Genomic DNA, 20,652 nt, shown 5'->3' with positions numbered 1-20,652 from the left:
ATGTAAGGGGCGACGTCAAAAGTTCAAGTAGGATAAAAAACTTAATTCCCTTAGTTTCCCCCCACCCCCCCCACCCCCCTTAGAAACTTAATTGACTTATATTGAACCTGTTGCCAGGCTCTTTCTATGTAAAGCGAAGCTAAGGATCAGTCCATTTAGGGGTGAAATAAAGTAACGCATCGTTAAGGCCCCACTAGCTGTAACTCTTGAAATTTGTTGACCTAAATTATCTACCTATTCTCTCCTCTCTGAATTCTACCCTCTGAAGAGATATGAGCTTTTACTGCATTAGGAAACCATTCCTTTCAGAAACATTTGACATGTAAATTAAAATTTTATTAACGGTCATTTTGATTTCCTGGCATTTTCAAAAATTGGTAATATTAAAAAGGAATCAGAATATACAATGTCATAGTTGAAAACATTCACCCCTATGCATTACATTGGACTACTCTGTGCAGTTTATATGAAGATTTAAATGCAGATATGCATAGTATCAAGGGTTTTAGCTTTTCTGCATGGGGCTGTGATTTAATGTTTGGGCGAACATTTAATAGCAGTGTAATCTTTATCTTGTTCAAAATTGCATATATAGCCCCAGCAGTGTGTACACAGACCTAAATGACTACATTGTCACAAACTTATTTTAGTTTGAAAGTAAAATCATAAAAATAATGCTAAAAGATACAGCTAGTGGGGCTTAAGATTGGGAACACACTTTGTGTTTCATCCAATGTAAATACAACATACTAACAACAAACTTGAAGTTTATCAATGAATGAACAGAACAACAACAATAAAGTCCAGGTTTCTCCTTCCAGAGGCATAAACACTATCTCATCTGTCCTGGTGGTTGTAACAACTCAGTTCACACTGCTCCATTCAGGCGGACTACACATGCACGAGAAATGTAGCAAGATATAATTAAAAATAAATTCCGAGTGCAACCAGAAATTCACTTCTCACGGGCGTCGGGCGGCGAGAATTTTCGAGCCCTGCAGTAGAGAAACCACCGTCTATGGTGCAACAGAAGCCAACAGCCTGCATTGTTTACACTAACTAGGCCAGGTGCAGCTCTGCACTGTGTTAAAACAACTCCCTCCGCTGGATTCAACACGAAAGTGTGCATTTTCTGCTCTTTTTTCAAAATATTCATTCCCCTGAAAATTTTTACCTTAAATCGATCAAAACCCCCCCCCCACCCCCAAACTAAAAGAATTAAGTTTTTATCCTTCATTGAACTTTTGACGTTGCTGTAAATATATTCTTTTATGTATATATTGATGCACGGTTATCTGGTATTTGCTGGTCACTGGCATCTGATCTCAATTATGTAAGTGCTTGTATTTAGCATGTAAAGGAACAGAAGTTGTAAATTTTAGTGATCTTTTCACAATGTTTGTTTTGTAGGTCAACAGCAAGTTCTTGTTCTACTCCCTGAAACACGATTGAATACCAAATATTCAGCTTGTCAACACAGCGTGCATAGGTGTAAAATGCACTGTTATTGTTGACATTTGAATTCTAGTCCGGACCAGAAATCTCTTGTCAACAATTACAATGCAGTCTACTGCTGCACAGGCTGAGTTTATGAGCTAACGCTATGTGCATGTTTCTCAACATGTGTTTTGGAGTAGAACAAGAACTTGACATTCACAGTAAAAATAATGAAAAAATGACAAATTCGTCAAAAGTTACAGCTACTGGTCTTTTAACCTTACTAATCCCTAACATATCATGAATTACTCAGGGCACAACAAGTGTTCACATAATTTGTATGTTTTAGCTTGAATTAGTTTATTCACTTTCTGCCAGCTGTTCATAAGAAATGGTGAGTTTGGTTCTGTGTTTAGTCCGTGGCAAATACTTTGTGAGTCACACCGTACAAAAATCTGTACTTCCAGCACCCTCATAAATCAGGAAACTCTTGTTTAAGGGATCGATTTGTTACTAGTAATAAGCCAATGGTTGAATATATATTTAGCTGCCTACTATGGACAGTGCAGTAATAAGGACATGTGCCTTTCCCAAGACTTACTGTACATACTATACAGGTTTCTCTTTGCAAGTTTTCACTGTCAATAACGGCTCACCCTCAACTGTTTAATTGTGTATCAACTGACTCCTTGTGAACTGATCCACAAGCACAATAGGTTTGGGCCAAACCATGGTGCTGAAAGGGTGAAATTACCATGCACTGGATTTATCAGTCATGGCTACACTTTGCAGCACATTCCTATCTTCTCAGGTACCAATACTTGAATTTAATTGCAATTAGATTTGCCTAGAAATAGTAATAGGAGAGATGAAGAAAAAATATCTGAAAACTGGTTGATGAACACTTTATCTATAGCATTTGATATTTTCAGGAAAGTGGGAAAACTCTCTATTATGTAATGTCAATTTACTGTCTCTACATGTCAGTGAGTGTGTATCTATATGCATGTGTTTATATATATATATATATATATATATATATATATATATATATATATATATATATATATATATATATATATATATGTTTGTGTGTGTGTGTGTGTGTGTGTGTGTGTGTGTGTATGTATTGATATGGTCAGATCATTGTGTCTGTTGAAAAAGGTTGTACCAGCAAATTTTAAAGGTTCACTCTAAAATCCTCTTTTAAAAATAATCATAATTAACACCAAATGAATGCATGACTACATTGCAATGAATATAATAAATGACATAATCTTGTGAGGATTTTCTTTTATCATATTTTAGCTTGCCCCAAATTTTAGGGGGCAAGCTTCTTCTACTGACTTAGTGATTTAACAGTGGTGGTGAAAGTGATGTGAGGTTTTCTGGAATTGAGAATGACAATTGTAAATCTGATACTAGTAAGTCTTTCAAAAGACACTTTCTGTGATAATTTTTTAAAATGTGCATAATTTTCCATTGGTCCTAGAAGGGATAGACTATTTGACATAGGTAAGGGATGATCAATGTTTTTTATTGCCTTTCAAGATTTACAGAATTGTTTTGTGTTTTGTTTTGTTTTGTTTTGGAAGTGGCAAACAATGATTCTATCCCAGAATTCCACTCATTTCTTTCATTGTTGTTTGAACTTGTTTGCAATTTCAGCGAGGTGTTCAAAACTTTTAGCAACTATGTTGTGAATTTGTGTTTACATTTTTGACAACCCCTTTGAGTCATATAGTCAATCCCTAATCAGCTGGTATTACTCAGGTTATAGAACGGTGGTAGAGCTTGTAAGTAGTGTTAATAACGACATAACTATCCTAGAAGCATGCTGCCAACATTTTAATATAGGTTTTCCCATTTCTACATGTGGTAGAGTTTTTTTCCGCAAGTGTTATCCACGACAGATTTTACAGAGGCTGTTGTTATTAATCTGGAAAATCTAATATATCAGTATCAAAAGAAAATCATGCTAAGATTTCGTAAGTTTGTTCAGCTGGTCGTGTAATTTTGGTAGTGTAGTGAATTTTCTTATCATTTATGTGATGTATCATGCAAAACCATGTGAATCCAACTAAACTCCACAATTTTTATCAAGCGCATGAAAATAACACATGAACTTTTGCCAAAACTGAAGAAGTGGTCTTTTTGAGATTTCTTCACAACTACCTGATATACAGTCACAGGAAAACTATGATTTTATGACAGCTGGGGTTTTTTAATGATTACAGATCACTAGTTTGTAGCATTTTTGTATAAAAATACCACCCCTCCATGGAGGAACTGTGATAAAAATGAAATCAAATCATCTTAACTTAGTATTTAATCAAATGTTTTAATATCTTAATGTATAATAAAATGACATTTTTTACAAAATTTGAAGTAAGTTAATATGCTTCATTTGGAATAGTGTCAATGGTGCTGTATGACTGGAATTGATGTTAAAGCCTTGTACTGTATCAGGGGCAATCAAGCAGGCAATACGTGTATGGAGTTGATTTCACTCAAAAATTAGAAATTAAGATATTAATTTGTTCCCAAGTCTTCTCAGTTTCCCCACTCCTGACAATAGAAACCCGCCTGCTCTCCCTTTTCTCACCACAAAAACTGACTGCCTTCTGCCTGCCATATAATTTGCCCTCACCGTTGGCAAATCCGGTCAACAATGAAATCACGCTCGCAGCCTACCCCATCGCGCTTTTTACAGCTTTCCCGTCATGGAAAAAAGGTAGAATTTTCCCCTTCCACCGATGACTTAAGAAGCGTCTCCAGCCTTCCTTTCTCCACCTACCCTCCAAGAAATCACTTAAAAACACCACATTGTGCGAACAGCATTGTTCTAGGTTTGTTAGCCCTGACGCTCAGTCATCACATTGATTTAGCGACAACACAATCTTTTCCCTTTACCAAATGCTGAACTTTCAAAAGGTCAAATTTTAGATAAGCGCCCTCACTTGCCATCCTTTTCTTTTCTATTTAATACACGTTGCAGGTGCAAACAACTGGAAATTCGGTCAATTTTCAAAATCATCACAAAACATGCTTCTTAACTGATGTTACTAGTTTTACACGTGATCTTGACCGTATAATTTGGAGGGGAAAGTAAAGCTGTTCGAAACTTTCGTTATACTATCATAAGCGAAAAATATGCCCAACCGCAGAATTATAATGCCCACTGTCCTGCAGTATCCATGGTCTGCCCGCTCCCCACTTCCCAACCCACTACCCTGAGTCCCCACCACTGACACCTCAAAGTTCTATCCATCACAACGTTCGCCTCCCTTGAACTATTTCCGGTACGCACTGCAAGGATTTTACTCCCCTCCCACTGGCACTGCAAAAACTGACGTTTCTATCCTCCCCCCACGGTGAAAATTGCCTTTTTCTTCCCGCCCGCTGAAAAAAATGTTCACGAACAGTTTCGTTGGCTGCACTTCACTATAGGGAAAAATTGCGAGACTAGAGCGAGAAAATGACACTTTCTCGCAATCAGTGAGAATCTATTCTTATTCTCACCGCTGTCGGTGAGAAAATTTTAATCTCCACTGGAAATTGGTGAGAAATGCACTCCTTGGCGAGAATCAAGTGTAAGAACAAATTATCACCGTTGAGAATGGAAATTCTCACCAAGTACAGTGAGAATTGAAATTCACTGGCGAGAATCATCAAGACTCGCCGTTCATTGGCGAGAATCAGCAAGACTCCCCATTCATTGGCAAGAATCAGAATTTCAGTTTTCAATGTACTTAGTGAGAATTTCCATCATCACCGGTGAGAATTTGTTCTTACTCTTGATTCTCGCCAAGGAGTGCATTTCTCACCAATCTCCAGTGGAGATTAAAATTTTCTCACCGACAGCGATGAGAATAAGAACAGCCTTCTCACTGATTGCGAGAAAGCGTCATTTTCCCGCTCTAGTCTCGCAATTTTTCCCTATAGTGCTTGTACCTGTGTTGAATGGGGCTTCAGCTTGGCTTCCGATTTCGTTAAAATATGAGGTACTCATTTGGAGACGCAATTAGTAACATCACCGCTCCAATAACATTGCAAATGTAAGGTTATATATCACGGTATAACGCAACTGACAAAGTGCGACGACAAGACTGTGGATACCAGTTACTGGTTGCGTTTGCCATCAAATCCCCTGTTTGTAAAAAAAAGGAGATAAGTCAATCTAGACTAGCTGCGTCAGCCATTTTGCCATTTTTACTTGGGTTTATTTAGACGGCATTTTTTAAAAATTGTGTACGATGATTCTGTAAACATTAAGGTCAATAGTTCTCAGTGCAGATGTATTGAAAATGGACAATGTTCAGGCTTCATGGATCAAACGGAAGTATATATCTCTGATCATCATTTTTCATTGAAGTCAAATTCACATTTTTATCTAAAAGGCTATGGTCGGACTGTTTACATGTTTATAACTGATATAATTCGTATGCAAACATAAGTATTCATGTAAAATATTATCATACTGGTATGGCAAGAATTCGTAAGTCAAGTTCAGCTCATTTCCACGTTTGTCTTCACACCTTCAGCAATGCGTTTTCGTTTTAGAGAGGAAGACGTTACTAAACTCTTGGTGTTTCCAATTTAATTTTTCAAACCCTACCACGATAACAGCACAGTGTGCTTGCGAAAAACGTACGTTTTCAACGTAATTGCTTAAAAAGGAGCGTTTTACTTTTTCTGCGTTCGATATCAAATACTTTCTTTGAAACAAAAGCAAAATGTGTAAAAATAATAGAGTGAGATCGAAAAATAACCCTTCGCAGAAAGAACACCCGCAAATCTATTTTTGGTTTCGCCCATCTATTTTTCGCCGAGCCGTCACGGTAAAACTATGATAAAAGAAGAGGGTGAAATTCAAAATATTGCTCCAACGCTTTACATTTAAATTTGTCGATGACTGCACCATATGGAACCTTAAAATGTTATGTTAGATTGCCTTTCATGTTTAATCCAGTAAACTGTAAAACCCCCAAAATGGATAGGCCCTTTTTATTGAGTTCAGGGCTATTACTTGCACAAGGAATACTTTCATCGAATTGTGTCAGTATCTGTTTGCAGATTATCAATCCATCTACAGCGAATCGCCTCTTTTGTTAATACCAGATTACTCTCACGATCCTAAGTCCTAAATTTGACCCGAGGCAAATGACGATTCACGCAGTTTTTACTTTCTTGAACAGGTGTGTTTCTCCGCGATAGAAGACTGATTAGAAGTAACTGGAACATTGCATACTAGACACCACAGAAAAAAGAGCTGTATGACATATTCAAGAACGACTCGGAACTTTAAAGACGGGGCACCATTTATTCTTTCTGGGCAGTTCGTATGCAAGGTGCGTGAGACGTTTGAACTGAAATCCACCTATAATGTGTCTACTGCCATTTTACAAGTGGCCTGGAGTAATAAGCCGGACTCAACTTTTTACGAAATTCGCAAGTTCTGCCTTGGTATCTTTCACTCTTACCCCGTGATGCATAGAATTTCAATTTGTTTGTTTTTACAAACAGTGTTCAGTGTGGCTGCTATAAATATTGTGATCCCAATTATGTGTAATCTTTATTATTACATATGTACTGCCGTATTCGATTCTGCAAGTGGAAAAATATTGAAAGTCCTAGTTTTACAAGCTGATGTGCAAATTAGCAAAACCCATGGATCTGAGTGTGTTATTATTTACAGGCAAGTTATCTCTGACGTTTGTTTTCCCCATTATACACAAATAGCGTTTACCCCGCGTTTACGTTAAAGGGATACTTCTGTTACCGATTTCATTGACATATTTGGTCACAAAGTGATGAAAATCGTACTGTATCATATATTGGATAAAAACCGTCCTTGATATATCGGTATTTTTTATCAGGCTATATGAAAATAAGATTCATTCTCTCTCTCTCTCTCTCTCTCTCTCTCTCTCTCTCTCTTCGAAGAATATGTTTGACCTTCATGGCTATACAGGTCGCATTGCTAGACTGATGACATGAACTTCCATTACTAAATTAGATTGAAATCAATCGTGAGGTATACTTGATACCTACACATTTTTTTTCTCAGACTGCTGACGGAGCAACTATTTATTACAGTTTTATGCTGGATAAGAGACACAGATGGCTTCTTCTGTTTGTTATGATGTAAACTATCAATACTGCAATAAAAAGTATTGATCAAGAAATTAAAAACATATTCTCCGTCTCTGCCACTGTCTGTCTATCTCTGACTCACTGTCTGTCCCACTCTCTGTCTGTCTTTCTGTTTGTTTGTCTGTCTGTCTCTCTCCCTCCCTCTCTCACTACAGAAAACAAATTAATAACACTTCCTCCTCCTAGGAGATGTTGTTATTTTCAACCTGGATATTTACAAGAGCGCCATCCTATAGCATGTGCTCGCTTCAAGTATTTAGTGTAACAGCCATGATGTCAGAATGGATCTTTTTTAAAAATCCAATATTTTCTGTAAAAAAAATGCACATAAATTGTGGTAATGGGAATTGTCCATCGCACTGCGCCTGATAAAATAAGAGTCTCTAACACTTGATAAGATACGAATTCAAGTTAAAAGGTCAGGAAATTCACACGTACATTACGATTTTCATATCAGTGACTGTGCAGAGACGTGCACTTGGGTGAGACAACGCGATATGCTGACACAGACGGTAAGTATAGTTAATTGCACGAGTAGGTGTGCTGTTACAGTTGTAATCACCACACTTATGGTCAGGAACTGACCATAAGTGTGGTGATTACAACTGTAACAGCTGTAACAGCTCACCAACGAGGTGTGATTAACGACTTATACCACGAAAAACAGGCCAATCTTCTCTAAAATTTGAAAATTACTGTCAATAAATCGTCTACTTTTGATGTTAATACCCACAATGGAATGGAGTGACCCATTGTACGTCGAAAGGTTCACAGAGGTCATTATGCACCTGGCATGCGAGTTTGGGAGAATGACCTATCCCAGACAAGTAGGACAAGGGCTCTGGTCAACTGCAAATCTGCATTTGAATAAGAGCTACAGAGTGGTATAATGCACCTGTGTAGAAGGAAACTATTTTAGTCTGATTGGTTAAATAAAATGGCTTGCCTTACTCTATCTTGTTGGCTATTGGCTAGCGAGAAGGAATTCAATCTGTAGATGCATGTGATTGCCTCGTGGATGCATCAGGCTTTCAATACCATTTTCGTGTTTTCGACTGGTCAAGATGGACCTTGTCAACTTGTCTGATCTGATGACCCAAGAGACTTCCTAGAGTTCCATGGACGGCCATGTAAAAACAACCAAAGAGGATTTTACACGGGCAAACTGCCCTATGAGAGCAGCCGCTACTACGGAGCGTATAAAATCCACGATGTGTACTTCAACTTATAAAAAAGTACTTGGCGATGATAACACCGGACGGGATTGTACTATCGATGACCCTTGCCAAGGGATAATCAAGTTCTCCTGCCAGAAAATATACGTCTTTACACAAAGCAAATGTGCAAGATGGCTTGGCCAGACAGCCAGCACACTGGATATTCTGGCAAGGTAATTTATTCCTTTACTAAAATATTTATACACAAAACGAATTCTGTAAAGTTATAAAATTAAATTCATTGACCAAAACAATTTGTTGTGTGTGCGGCAGTATCACAAAATTTCTTTCGACTATTCCACAAACGTTACAAAAAGGCTGTACTTATTTCCATGCTATTTGTCACATATGTCTTGTGTTTGATAATTTCAGGTGAATGTGGCAACATCTTTGTACCATCAGGGATTCGATGAGCAGCTTATCAAAGAACAAACAGGTCACAGATCAGATGACGGTTTACGCGCCTCAAATGTATGTCTACTGTACAACAAAAGCATGTGTCGAATATATTACTACCACCTCCATCTAGTGTTAAATCAGAGGAATCTGTAAGTAAACCAGTTTCTCAAGTTACGACAAAACAATGTAACAAAACAGACAAGATTGGTCCAACCCAAGAAGACGCCGAATCTAAAGATGGACAGTCTTCATCAACAAATCATGTTGCTTACATTGAGCATGGTCCAAAGAAAGTTAAAATTGAATTATAAAATGTGATGCTATAACATATCAGTTGAACAAATTGTCTTCATTTTGTTATTGAATGTGTGTGAATGCTTTAGACATCTCGGCTTGACCTATTGTTCTCTTGCAAATTAGTAATCAGTCATACTTTTTTCTTATTTAAATAAGTAATCACTACACTTTTATTGATATGATAATGATTTTCTTTCATGAAAGTGTGGTGATTACTTATTTACATATGAATAAAATTATGACTGATTACTTATTTTTGCATAAGAACAATAGGTTTCAGTCGTGTTTTCAGGGATAAATGGATGGCAAGAACAATAGGTCACATGACCTGGAGTGGTATAAAATTATGAAACATTCACATCATGGGAGCTGCTGTGAAAGAAGTCATATGTAAAATGTCAAACTTACTGGGAGAGAGCGCGCAGACCCTTAGCCTCCGGAAATTTGTTGGTAACAGGTGTACAGCATTCTCGAACAGGCAGAATGAGAATATACTATATTTGTCACACACTCGACCACCAATACATCATACGTTTTCGTTCTAGGAAAATTGGAATATTGTTCCAGGAATACTCCATTTCTATGTCCCCTATTTATTCCATGAAAGGATTAGCATGGTAGTGCACTTTAATTCCACAATAGCACAATCAAACGGCGCGACTTGTCCCTTTTTCATAGTGTTTTCCCAAGTCATGCATCATGAATTCAGAAAGTCGATAAGAACCGACAGTATTGTATTTAAAATCTGGATATGAAATTTTAGGATATGAAATTTTAGGATAATTATGAAATTTTGTTTTTAACCGGGACCCTGTGTTTTGAGGACGCGCTGGTGTGCTGTGATGAAAAATGTACCAGTAAAAATTGTAAAAGAAAAATATCGGGTTGTTGTTGCTGTTGTTGTTGTTGTTGACTTTACATGTATGTTACCAATTTATCGATTAATGCACTGATCACAGTATCCATGACAACGTACAATGTCATACCACAAATTTCATGTTCTGTCTTAGCGAAAAGCGAGATGACTTGTTGCTGTTGTTGAAACGCATTGCCTCCAAGGTAGGTGAATACACGAATTCTTGTCAGTGTCTATCTAATCCTCCGACCCCGACCTCGCATACGGTTTCTACGTTTCACAGAAAGCTCATTCTTACTCGAGACCAGATGTTTCAAATTTTCGCTACGAAGAATTAGTTACCTCTAAACATTTTCAACTAAATTATTTTTGTGGCGGGTTCGTCTGGAATACGTACATCAATTTTGCTCTTCTATTGTCGTATAATTTTGCTGTACATCATCAATGCAAATTTTCAAAATGACAGGGTATGCGATATGTGACATATGTGTGTCGACACATGGCTTATCATGGTCTCGTATTTCTGTTTATAATGCACCATGCATGACTCACTTCTCGGTATTATCCGCTCATTAACATATTTGCAAACATACAAAAAGGTGAATTCGGTGGCAACGCACACGGCAAATACCGGATAGAGAGACGGCAGTCAAGCTGTGAATCATGGTGTCGCAACTGAGTTGTTCGTTGAATGTAGCATTTCTCATCACAATCATCCATTGTGGTAAGTTTCCCATCGATTTGATATTATTTTATGGCACACTAGAATAACAAACTCGCCGGAGCGCAAGTGAAAGTACTGATGTTTGTGTAAGCTTATTTTCTGAACGGTACCGTGTTTAGTTGGGGCATGGCGAATCGTAACCTCTGTAATCCCATCTGTTACATTGATATATCACAAGTGTATCGTATTACATTGTTTGAGCTCTGTACATATTTACGAACTTTTACGAGTAGAACGACCGTATGCACGGAGAAAGTATTGCAACTCCCTTTTCCATATAGAGGTATGGCTAGTATTCTCACAAACTAATTTCACTTTATTTCTCTGCTACCGCATGTCAGGGGAAGTTCCCTTCTCTCTCTCTCTCTCTCTCTCTCTCTCTCTCTCTCTCTCTCTCTCTCTCTCTCTCTCTCTCTCTCTCTCTCTCATATGCATGTATTGGTCGGTAGAGAAAGCAGCATCATCATTGCTATTATGCTTTTTTGTTGTATACTTTAGGATCGTTCGTTTTGTACATCCATGTTCAGAATTTTAATTAGCGTTTGTCCTATCATTATGTCTGTCGTACATTGTACTGACATGTGGATCAGAAAACAAAGAATAGAATAATAGCAAGAGCTGCACCACATCGATATCTTGTCCCTCTCTCTCAAGTACACAAACTTGCATAAGGGAAACCGAAAGTCAACTTATCAATATGCAGGTAACTCGTTACTTAAGTGCACGAGACGTAGGGCCGAACAGCAATCATCTGTGTTGACCTGACATTTAGTACAAATAGAGCCCAGAATGGACAGTGACATTATAAATTCAGTACAAATTGATGTGGCGATCTCGTATCTAATGAACTGCTGTGTACTCAATTTGGCATCTGCAGGAATACGCGCTTCTGATGTGAGCCCGTTCAGCCGTTTGTCGCGTGACTTGTTACAAGACTACGACACGGACGTTTTGCCGGTGAAGAATGCTACAGATGCATTGGCTCTGGGATTCGTCGTGTGTTTACACCGAATTGACGACATGGTGGGTTTTGTCTATTTGTTTGCGTGTGCAATTAACTTTCCTACAATTGCGTTATGATACTATTTGTATCAGACATAGAGGGATGATGGAAAAGTGCAGTGCATGTTCGCTTTTGTGAAAGGTAGACGTAAAATGTCAAACTTACCAAGCACAATATATGTGTCTGAGATTAACAAGAGACCATCGAGGGTCTTTCCGTCTATAGATCAGCAATGACCACTTGGAGTCTGGCAAGGCTTTGATGGATGTCTTGTTTTCTTATCTTATCTTCCAGGACGAGAAACAGCAAATGATCACCCTGACGGCGTATATAAATCAGGTAAATACTTCAGTTCCCACCCTTCTCACAGTTTTTCACAGAGATATGGTACGGTAGATAAGAAAACAATGCAAACGAAATTATTTACCGTAGACTTCCAATCCCTCCACTTTTCTCTAAAATATGAGCAAAAGTTAGATGTACAAAAATTAGAAATACGAAATTTTGATCTCAACTTCCCCAAACACTGTGACGATAGATCGGTGAAACAAATCGAAACAAATCGTTCGAAATTAAACTTGGAAAGTCCCTGAACAATAATTATTTCAAATACTAATGTTCTCGAGTATCTCACAAAATTGAAATGGGGAGAATAAAGCATTCTCTAATTTCTGTAACGATGGGGATACATTTTCCATACTATTATTGGCTATACTCAGATAGTCATTTCGGCACAATGGATGTACAGCAAAGTTGATTTTTTTGGATGTACAGTAAACTTGATTTTTAAAAAAATATTAATGCCCCTACATGTAGCAAGCTTTGTAGGCTTGAAAATGTTTAAACGTTTCAAGAAGCAGCCTTCTTCATAAATGATGTTCTTACTTTTCAGCGTTGGCAAGATAAATTTCTCAGTTGGAACCCTGAAGATTACGACGGTATTACAGAAATACGATTTCCAGCTGACAAAGTTTGGCTACCCGATACGGCCGTTCTCAATAGGTATGATGTCAAACTCTTTACATATTGAAGGCCCAAATGGACGAAGTGAAGTCGATAAAAAGATCATTATACTATATACCCAAACGTTCACGTATTTATTAATAATTATTTAAAAGTTCAGTCAGGCATTTTGACATCAAAGTAAATCAATAGTCAGTCTGACAGAGCTAATATTTGGCAAGACTGTGTTTTCGTTGTTGTAACAAAACCTACCCAGCCAGCCTCGCTCATAAATGATGACTTTTTGCTTATTTAACCTTCTCAAAATACTAAATTAATAGGTATTGTAAAGTAATTAAGTTAATTAATGAAATAATGACAGCAAACGTACTGTCACAATTTTCCACAAAATCACCATATCATCTGATCGAAAAAAGATGATAAGCAAGATTTCGTATCTTTTATTTATTCCTTATTCATTTTGCTATGTTTTTATCCCGCTAAAATGAAGTTCGGTCCAATCAAATATTACGGGAAGAAATGTTCTTGTCGTAAGGATGACTATCCTTCAGCATAAATTTCAAAATTACATCTTGGAAAACGACAAATGTTCGGCGATTATCATCATCCTAGTTGGATAATACATGGCCGCGCATTTTCTCATTGCAGTGCACAGAACAGTGATGGACTTATTAAGTCCGACACCAACGTCGTCGTGGCACATACCGGCCACGTGTTGTGGACAGTTCCAGTATTCCTCCAGAACAGCTGTAAGTTCAATATCAGGTACGTCCCGTTCGACACCCAGGTGTGTAACCTACACTTCTCGTCGTGGTCTTACGAGAGAAAACAGCTGGAATTCGTCAACACGTCTGTACACCTCGACCACTACCAAGAGCACGGAGAATGGGAGTTGCTGAGCGCAGAGATCGACGCTTTCGAGAGCATGATATCCCACAACCCGTTCGAGATGAGCGGTGCTATGATGACTCTCGCATTGAAACGCCGCCCCTGTTTCGGCTTGTTGTTCATTGTCGTACCGTTCATACTAATCTCCTGCTTGAGCTTGTTCGTCTTCTTAATACCTGTGGAGTCTGGAGAAAAGATGTCGCTTGGAATCACCAACTTGCTGACGTTAATAATGTTCTACACAGGGGTATCAAGTAGAGTTTCTTCAACTGCCGATGGAAGATTTCCATTGATTAGTGAGTTGTAGTTTGATATCAACTGTTCCATTAAAGGAAGTATGCGCCTCGAACGTGAAAGACTTAAACGTTTGCTCAGACCTTCCTAAATGAAACTTTCATCCATTCCCTTACCAAATCATTAATAAAAATCGGGAGGGGGTCACCATGAAAAGTTTGGAACTAGCGAAACATTGCCCAATACTTTGCAATATTTAAAATTAAAAATGGCCGCCCTCCCTGTATTAACTCTATGGGGAAAAATTCAAATTCGGATTTTCGAAAAACTAAGACGTTGAAAGTTTTTCTCTCTCCAATATCTTTAAAATGAGACCCCTCAAGTGGTAGATATGGAAAGAATTGTAGAAATTTTAGTGTCTGAATATCTGTCCCGAGGCGCCTTCTACCTTAAGACTGAGATGTGATGGTCACAATGTAAAGATACTATGCATGTTACCAAAGTAATTTACGTGAATGTTATCCGAGACCAGAGGGCTTGCGCACATTTGTAAATGTTTCTCTCATTGAATGTATCCCACATGCGTCACATACCATCGGTGCGAATATATACCATTCTACTGTTTCATCTTCGTCATTGATCGGGTTTTCACATTTCGGCTCTGTAACAACATTTGAGATATGGGAATGTGATATAGAGCAACCAAAATTATGGTTGCTAGGAGAATTCTTAATGCATAAAAATATCGTGTGTTTCCGTTGATATGCCGTCCGTCAGGAAACATTGTAGGCAGGTTATCTCTGGTTGTTACCCACAGAAAAAAAGCTCGCAAAATTCGGTAAAATCATACCTGATCGATTGTTGAAAGTGCAAATCTTTAGAGTCGGAGGGAATTATATAAGATAGGTCGGTTTACTGGAAACACACATATTTTTTATTTGGCGTAAGCTATGATGATGCAACAGTATGAAAACACTCCTACCACGACTGAAGAAGTATCTTTGACAAAACGAGGAATAAGGAATTGCGCCTTTTGAGAAAGTACAATATATGCGAACTACATGCAGCGAATAAAACAATCATTCAATATTCGTCAAATTTTCTTATACTTGCGTTTTTTTACTTTTATTACAGGTACTTTCTATTTCAGTGCAATATGTCTTGTGCTGACTTCTTGTTTGTTGACTGTCTTGGTATTGAACATATATCATCGCAAAAGTCCGGTGCCCAAATTGGTCCATCGTCTGTTTTTCGGTCGCTTTGGGTTGCATCGCTTCGTGTGGTATGTTCCGGTTAAGGGGTCCAGAAAATGCTCGAGCAGAGGGGAGTCGTCATGTGGCTCTAACCTGGCCAAGCACAGCATACTTCTGAGTTACCCGTCCCTGCCGTCTTCCTTAAACAGCACACCGACAATGCAGCGCAAGTTCGGGGTTAGCGACAATTCCATGCAGGCACCGTTCGACCTGCAGAGCAGCATGAGGCAGACTCTGCTCGGCATCGAACGCGTCGAGAGACACTTGAAGAGCAAAGAAGATTACGATGATGAAGAGTACACGTGCAACAGTTGGCAGAAAATAGCTATCATAACTGATCAGCTGTGTTTCATTACCCTGGCCACTGTCGGTGTGTCCATCACCGTCGGATTTTTCACAGCCATGAGCTGCAATAAAGCACATAGTGAATTTCTGTAGAAGGTGAACAGGCTTGAACAATAATATGTAATTGGACAATTGGAATACATACCAATTTAAATAATCACAGAATGCTTCAAGAAAACCAAACGTGTATGGTTTTTATTGAGTCGTTGGCTAAACTTAAACAGGTACGAGACTGAGTTTACTTTAAAGTTAATGGTAACACAGTGGATCTGTAATCGTCTCAGGTCGAGATAAGAAGTTGTTCTTACGAGAGTTCAGTTATCCAAGTTGGCACAATAGACCTTAGTTTAGCAATTAAAATGATACATAATTGATGCGTAAAACAGACTGTTCTATGTGTAACACTGACTGCATAAACTTTCACATACTTCCTTGTCAGCTGAGAGTATGGATATTGAAGTCTCCACAATATCCCTGGAACTAAATTGCACTCTGTTCTTCCTTACGGACTCTTCACTCGTCGGATAAGTACCTTCTGCACAAACCTATACGGAATTTGAATTTCTACATTCGCCGCTCATTCTCATCAGCAGCTCCTGTCCTTTAGAACTCTGTACTCCTCGACATAAAGACATCTCCAAATGTCAACACTTTAAAAAAAGGCGCTTTAACGCACATATTTCAGGGAGCATTACATTAATTATCACTAAAAGTGCCACTGAGCACCATTGGATTTTAGGCGCTGTATATTTATCAGACAGATAGATAGACAGACAGACGGATAGATAGATAGATAGATAGATAGATAGATAGATAGATAGATAGATAGATAGATAGATAGATAGATAGATATGTTGGTAGATAGATTTTAAAATGATTGTTACACAGGGTCGGAATTTTGATGAACGTGCGTAAATGAGTCTGCAGAAACCTGGAAACGAGAAGATACTCAATCCCTCAAGGGACGCATTTTGTTTGCATTTCATGTGGTTTGTTAGACATGCATTGATTCGAAATGAGAGATTTCAAAGCCCGATTACTAAACTAGGTCAGTCTTTAAGTGTAGTTGCGTCCGATGGTATGGGCATATATGAATGCTGTAGCAAGAAAACTACATCCAAAATTTACAAAGGTATTAGATGGAGGGGTCTAGAGTCTTTTACAGTCCGTGAAAAATACATCGGAAAACGGTCTCTTAGTTGATGGGACTGCCATCATATCGTGATGTTATAGCACAGTAACGTCATAATTATTGCGATAGGTACCTCATCAAAGGAAAGATTTGTCCTTAGAGAGACTACAGCTGACATTTTGATAGTATTTTGTATCATGATTATTGTTTTCGAGACAAATACAGTTTTTTTTTCTGTGTTCAAATACAAGGTATTTCCGTTACAAGACAACTTGGAAAAGAATTCAAGTCCATACGAGAATTCAGTTATATACGATGATACTTTAATGTGACTGACATTACATGGCTTTGTGAACAAGGTGAAAACCATGTATGTTGACATGAATATGGAATGACCGAAAACACCGTGTTCTTAAGACAGAACAAAACACTGCAAAATACATCAAACTTCATAACTATGTACATTTAACATTACGGTAATAGATGTTAAGCTGGTTAAACACGATTGGAACTAATTTGGGATAATTGGATTTTCATATTTTGCAAATTTCTCAAAAGTATTAGGTGCCATATAATGAATGCCGCAATATCGCAAATTACTTATAAAAACAAGTGTGTAATATGAAAAGGAAAGCAGATGAGATAACATTTGTAGATTAAATCGACATTACTTCACCAGCCAATTATCCTAAATTAGTTCCAATCGTGTTGTTATGTAAATACGACACCGACTTTAATTTTCTTTTATTGTATTACGTAAGATTTTATGAATAAACACAGACACTCTTTTATTTTTGCAAACTTTCATGTATATCGATAGAGTTCTGGTACTTTAATCCGTACAACAGGGTTAAACTCGGTCGTTGTAGTGAAAGGGTTAGTTGTTTAAAGTTAACATTAGATAAGAATATCAATAACTTCAGATTACTCATAGATAATTCCACTGAATATTTATTGTATTAGATACTGTGACATAGGTCATTTCATTTTCTTTGATGTAATATTTACTATTATTTTGTACTATATACGTACGCTTGTTAGCTTTCGTCTACTATACTAGTTCTTTTTCGCATACGCCATCGGGTGATTGCTGATTTACATAACGAGTTCATGTCTAAAATCGATGTGATTACACATTGCTTGTAGTGCTTATAAATGTGATGGGGATATGATGTGGAACTAGAATCAAAACACCGTGGTTTCCTACTTTTGTTATCCATACAGTCTGTCAATTGTAATTCCAATTAACCCCTTGGTTATGTTTTTTGAATAGTTCTATGATTGTATGGCTTGTTCATTAAACAAAAAAGGGCGAAATACAAGCCTGTTGGTATAATTTCGTGTCATGTATTCTTTACATCAGAAACAAGTTTATGTCTCCTTGAAGAGTTTCCATGGTTTATTTTATTTTTATTTTTAATTTATCATATTACTCAATCCAAAAGGAGAACCCATCACAAGATGAGGTACCCGTAACTCACTATCCAATGGAGCAATGAATCAACTAGGAGAAAAAAGTGCTGTGCTCAAGGGCATGACACCGTACTGGAGTCTCGAACTCACCACCCTCTGACAGTGAGTCCACTACTCTGGACCTACCGTGTCTCGAACTGACCATCCTCCGATAGTAACTCCGATACCCTAGCCACTGTCCCATGGTGCCTCTACCGTTTGATACTAGTTCTAAATCATATCCTCATCACATTTACAAGCATAAAGTTGATGAATGCGATAAATAGTCTCGTGCATAGGCATGCAGCGGCTAACTGAATTTCCTACAAAACTTATGTCTTTTCCGATTACCAGAACTCATCATTTCTTTATAGATTCATGTTCTCGAATCATATCGTATGACTGTGAGTAATTGCATCGGTAATTAAGTAACTACCCGTTAATAAAGATCAGACGCTCTCGCACGTGTGATAGTACATCAAATAATCAGTGGTTGCAGGCAGGCCAAGATAATCTTAATAAAACATAAATACTTCTAGCCTTGCTTTGTCTTGTGTGTGTAGAGAGAGAGAGAGAGAGAGAGAGAGAGGCTGGCGGAGGAGGAGGAGGAGGAGGAAGAAGAAAGTAAGGAAAAGGAAAATAATGGGAAGTATGTTTTTTTGTAATAATCCTTGCAAAAATGTGACCTCACATTACATGTACGTACTACTACGGGAGATCAAATGTCAAGTACGGCTTGTGTATTTTCTGTATTGTGACGTGTTTATTGGGACATGACGGTTCATAATCTCTGTGATACCACTTATAGTATGCTTTGTTTTGGCTCTGTACTTATTTACGAACTTTAAAAATAGAACGCGTCTCGGGGATAGCTATCCAGACTTTCAAAGTTTTATAATACTAGTACTTTTGGGACACCATGGGCCGGGGCCAATACGGTATTTGATGTGGTCACAATGTCTGCGTCTCTTTGTGTGTTAAGTTCATTTGCGTATTTAGTAAGTTTAAATCATACTTCTCGGGTATATTGATCAGATCAGATTTCTGGGGTACATTGATCACACTGCGTTTAATTATTCGTACAGTGTGGCCAGTGTGACACTGTAATTATTAGCTTATTCACACATTCTATGACTTTCTGTCATTTGAATTTAGTTAATTGCTGAACCTATACGAGAATTAAAATTAGGAGAAGAGATAAGATTTTGCCGGAAGCGAAAGAAAATTTATTCACAAAGCTGTTTACGACACAAACCTTCTTGTAACATATAGTGCAATTAAGCTGTTGTCAAATCGTGTGATAACAGCAACCCGACACAGTCACAGCATACTCATTAGTTGTATAACTTTTAGATCATTGCTGGTAGACAAGTGTTGTCTGTACACTGGCTGTTCTTCGATTATTTAAACTAAGATTTACTTCGAGTCGACGTTGATGCATAGCTCATCGAAAAAGATGTGCACACAATATTGATAAAATGCTGGAATGCCAACTATTTAAATGCCCTAATAACATTTCGGGGGAACTTTACATTTCATTTCTGTTTGCAGCAAAATGTAAGCAAGACAAAACTTAAACATTTTTCAATATAAACTTTTTTAGAACTTTTGTTCATGTATATTTGATGGTGGAAATTTCAGAATAACTGTTGATGAATCCATCAGATGTGCTTATTCTCTGCAATTATTGGCAACATTTCTTTCATCTCGTGCATCCTTGCATCAGTTCAAACGTAAATGGAAAGGACAGACATTCTCCTTTTAGTATGTTTACAGCAGTAAAACATTTCTACAATTTCTTAAAGTTAAAAGGTCGCATGGATAACATGGCCTACTGCCACAATCCCTGATAGGGTACCAGCAACTAATGCAGTAGTAAGGAATCAACAGGTGTTTCATTTACGGGACACTATTTCTAGTAAAAATCGCAGGTAAGGTTTCGAGGGACGTTCCCCTTCTGGCTAAGCCCAGACTACGAATCATCAATGCAAATTTACAAAATTACAGGGTATGCGATATGTGTCACATGTGCGCCAAAACATGGGTCATTATGGTCACACCTATTTGTGTATTTTGCGCATTATAAATCACTCGCTTCTCGGTAATATCAATTGATTAATTTCGTGGAAGCATACAAATAGGTGTCATTCAGAAAGATTGCATGATAAAGAGACCACAGTCTAGTTACCTATGTCTTCGCATCTTAGTTGTTCGTTGAATGTGTCTCTTGCCATCACCATCATTCACTGCAATGAGTTTCCCGTCGATTTAACATCATTACGCACACGGGAGGCAA

At 37.8% G+C, this 20,652-nt stretch overlaps 1 protein-coding gene across 4 annotated transcripts; it reads left to right on the top strand.

Moving 5' to 3' along the window:
• Window positions 1–8,324: 8,324 nt before the first annotated feature.
• LOC139135456 (neuronal acetylcholine receptor subunit beta-4-like) lies at window positions 8,325–18,856 on the top strand. Of its 4 annotated transcripts, XM_070702845.1 has the most exons (8): window positions 8,325–8,983; window positions 9,183–10,240; window positions 10,285–11,086; window positions 11,964–12,109; window positions 12,384–12,428; window positions 12,982–13,091; window positions 13,701–14,236; window positions 15,309–18,856. In XM_070702845.1, exons 3-8 carry the CDS (start codon window positions 11,026–11,028, stop codon window positions 15,863–15,865), a joined length of 1,455 nt encoding a protein of 484 aa, XP_070558946.1. In that variant the 5' UTR covers window positions 8,325–8,983; window positions 9,183–10,240; window positions 10,285–11,025; the 3' UTR covers window positions 15,866–18,856. The 4 variants fall into 4 exon arrangements, with proteins under 4 accessions (XP_070558946.1, XP_070558948.1, XP_070558947.1 ...); XM_070702847.1 differs by lacking the exons at window positions 8,325–8,983; window positions 9,183–10,240 and adding an exon at window positions 11,677–11,789 and having other exon boundaries at window positions 10,282–11,086; XM_070702846.1 differs by lacking the exons at window positions 8,325–8,983; window positions 9,183–10,240 and having other exon boundaries at window positions 10,283–10,565; window positions 10,962–11,086.
• Window positions 18,857–20,652: the final 1,796 nt, after the last annotated feature.

Source organism: Ptychodera flava, chromosome 6, assembly GCF_041260155.1.
Source record: "Ptychodera flava strain L36383 chromosome 6, AS_Pfla_20210202, whole genome shotgun sequence".
NCBI classification, from domain to species: Eukaryota; Metazoa; Hemichordata; class Enteropneusta; family Ptychoderidae; genus Ptychodera; species Ptychodera flava.
This window is presented reverse-complemented; position numbering and strand designations above follow the sequence as displayed.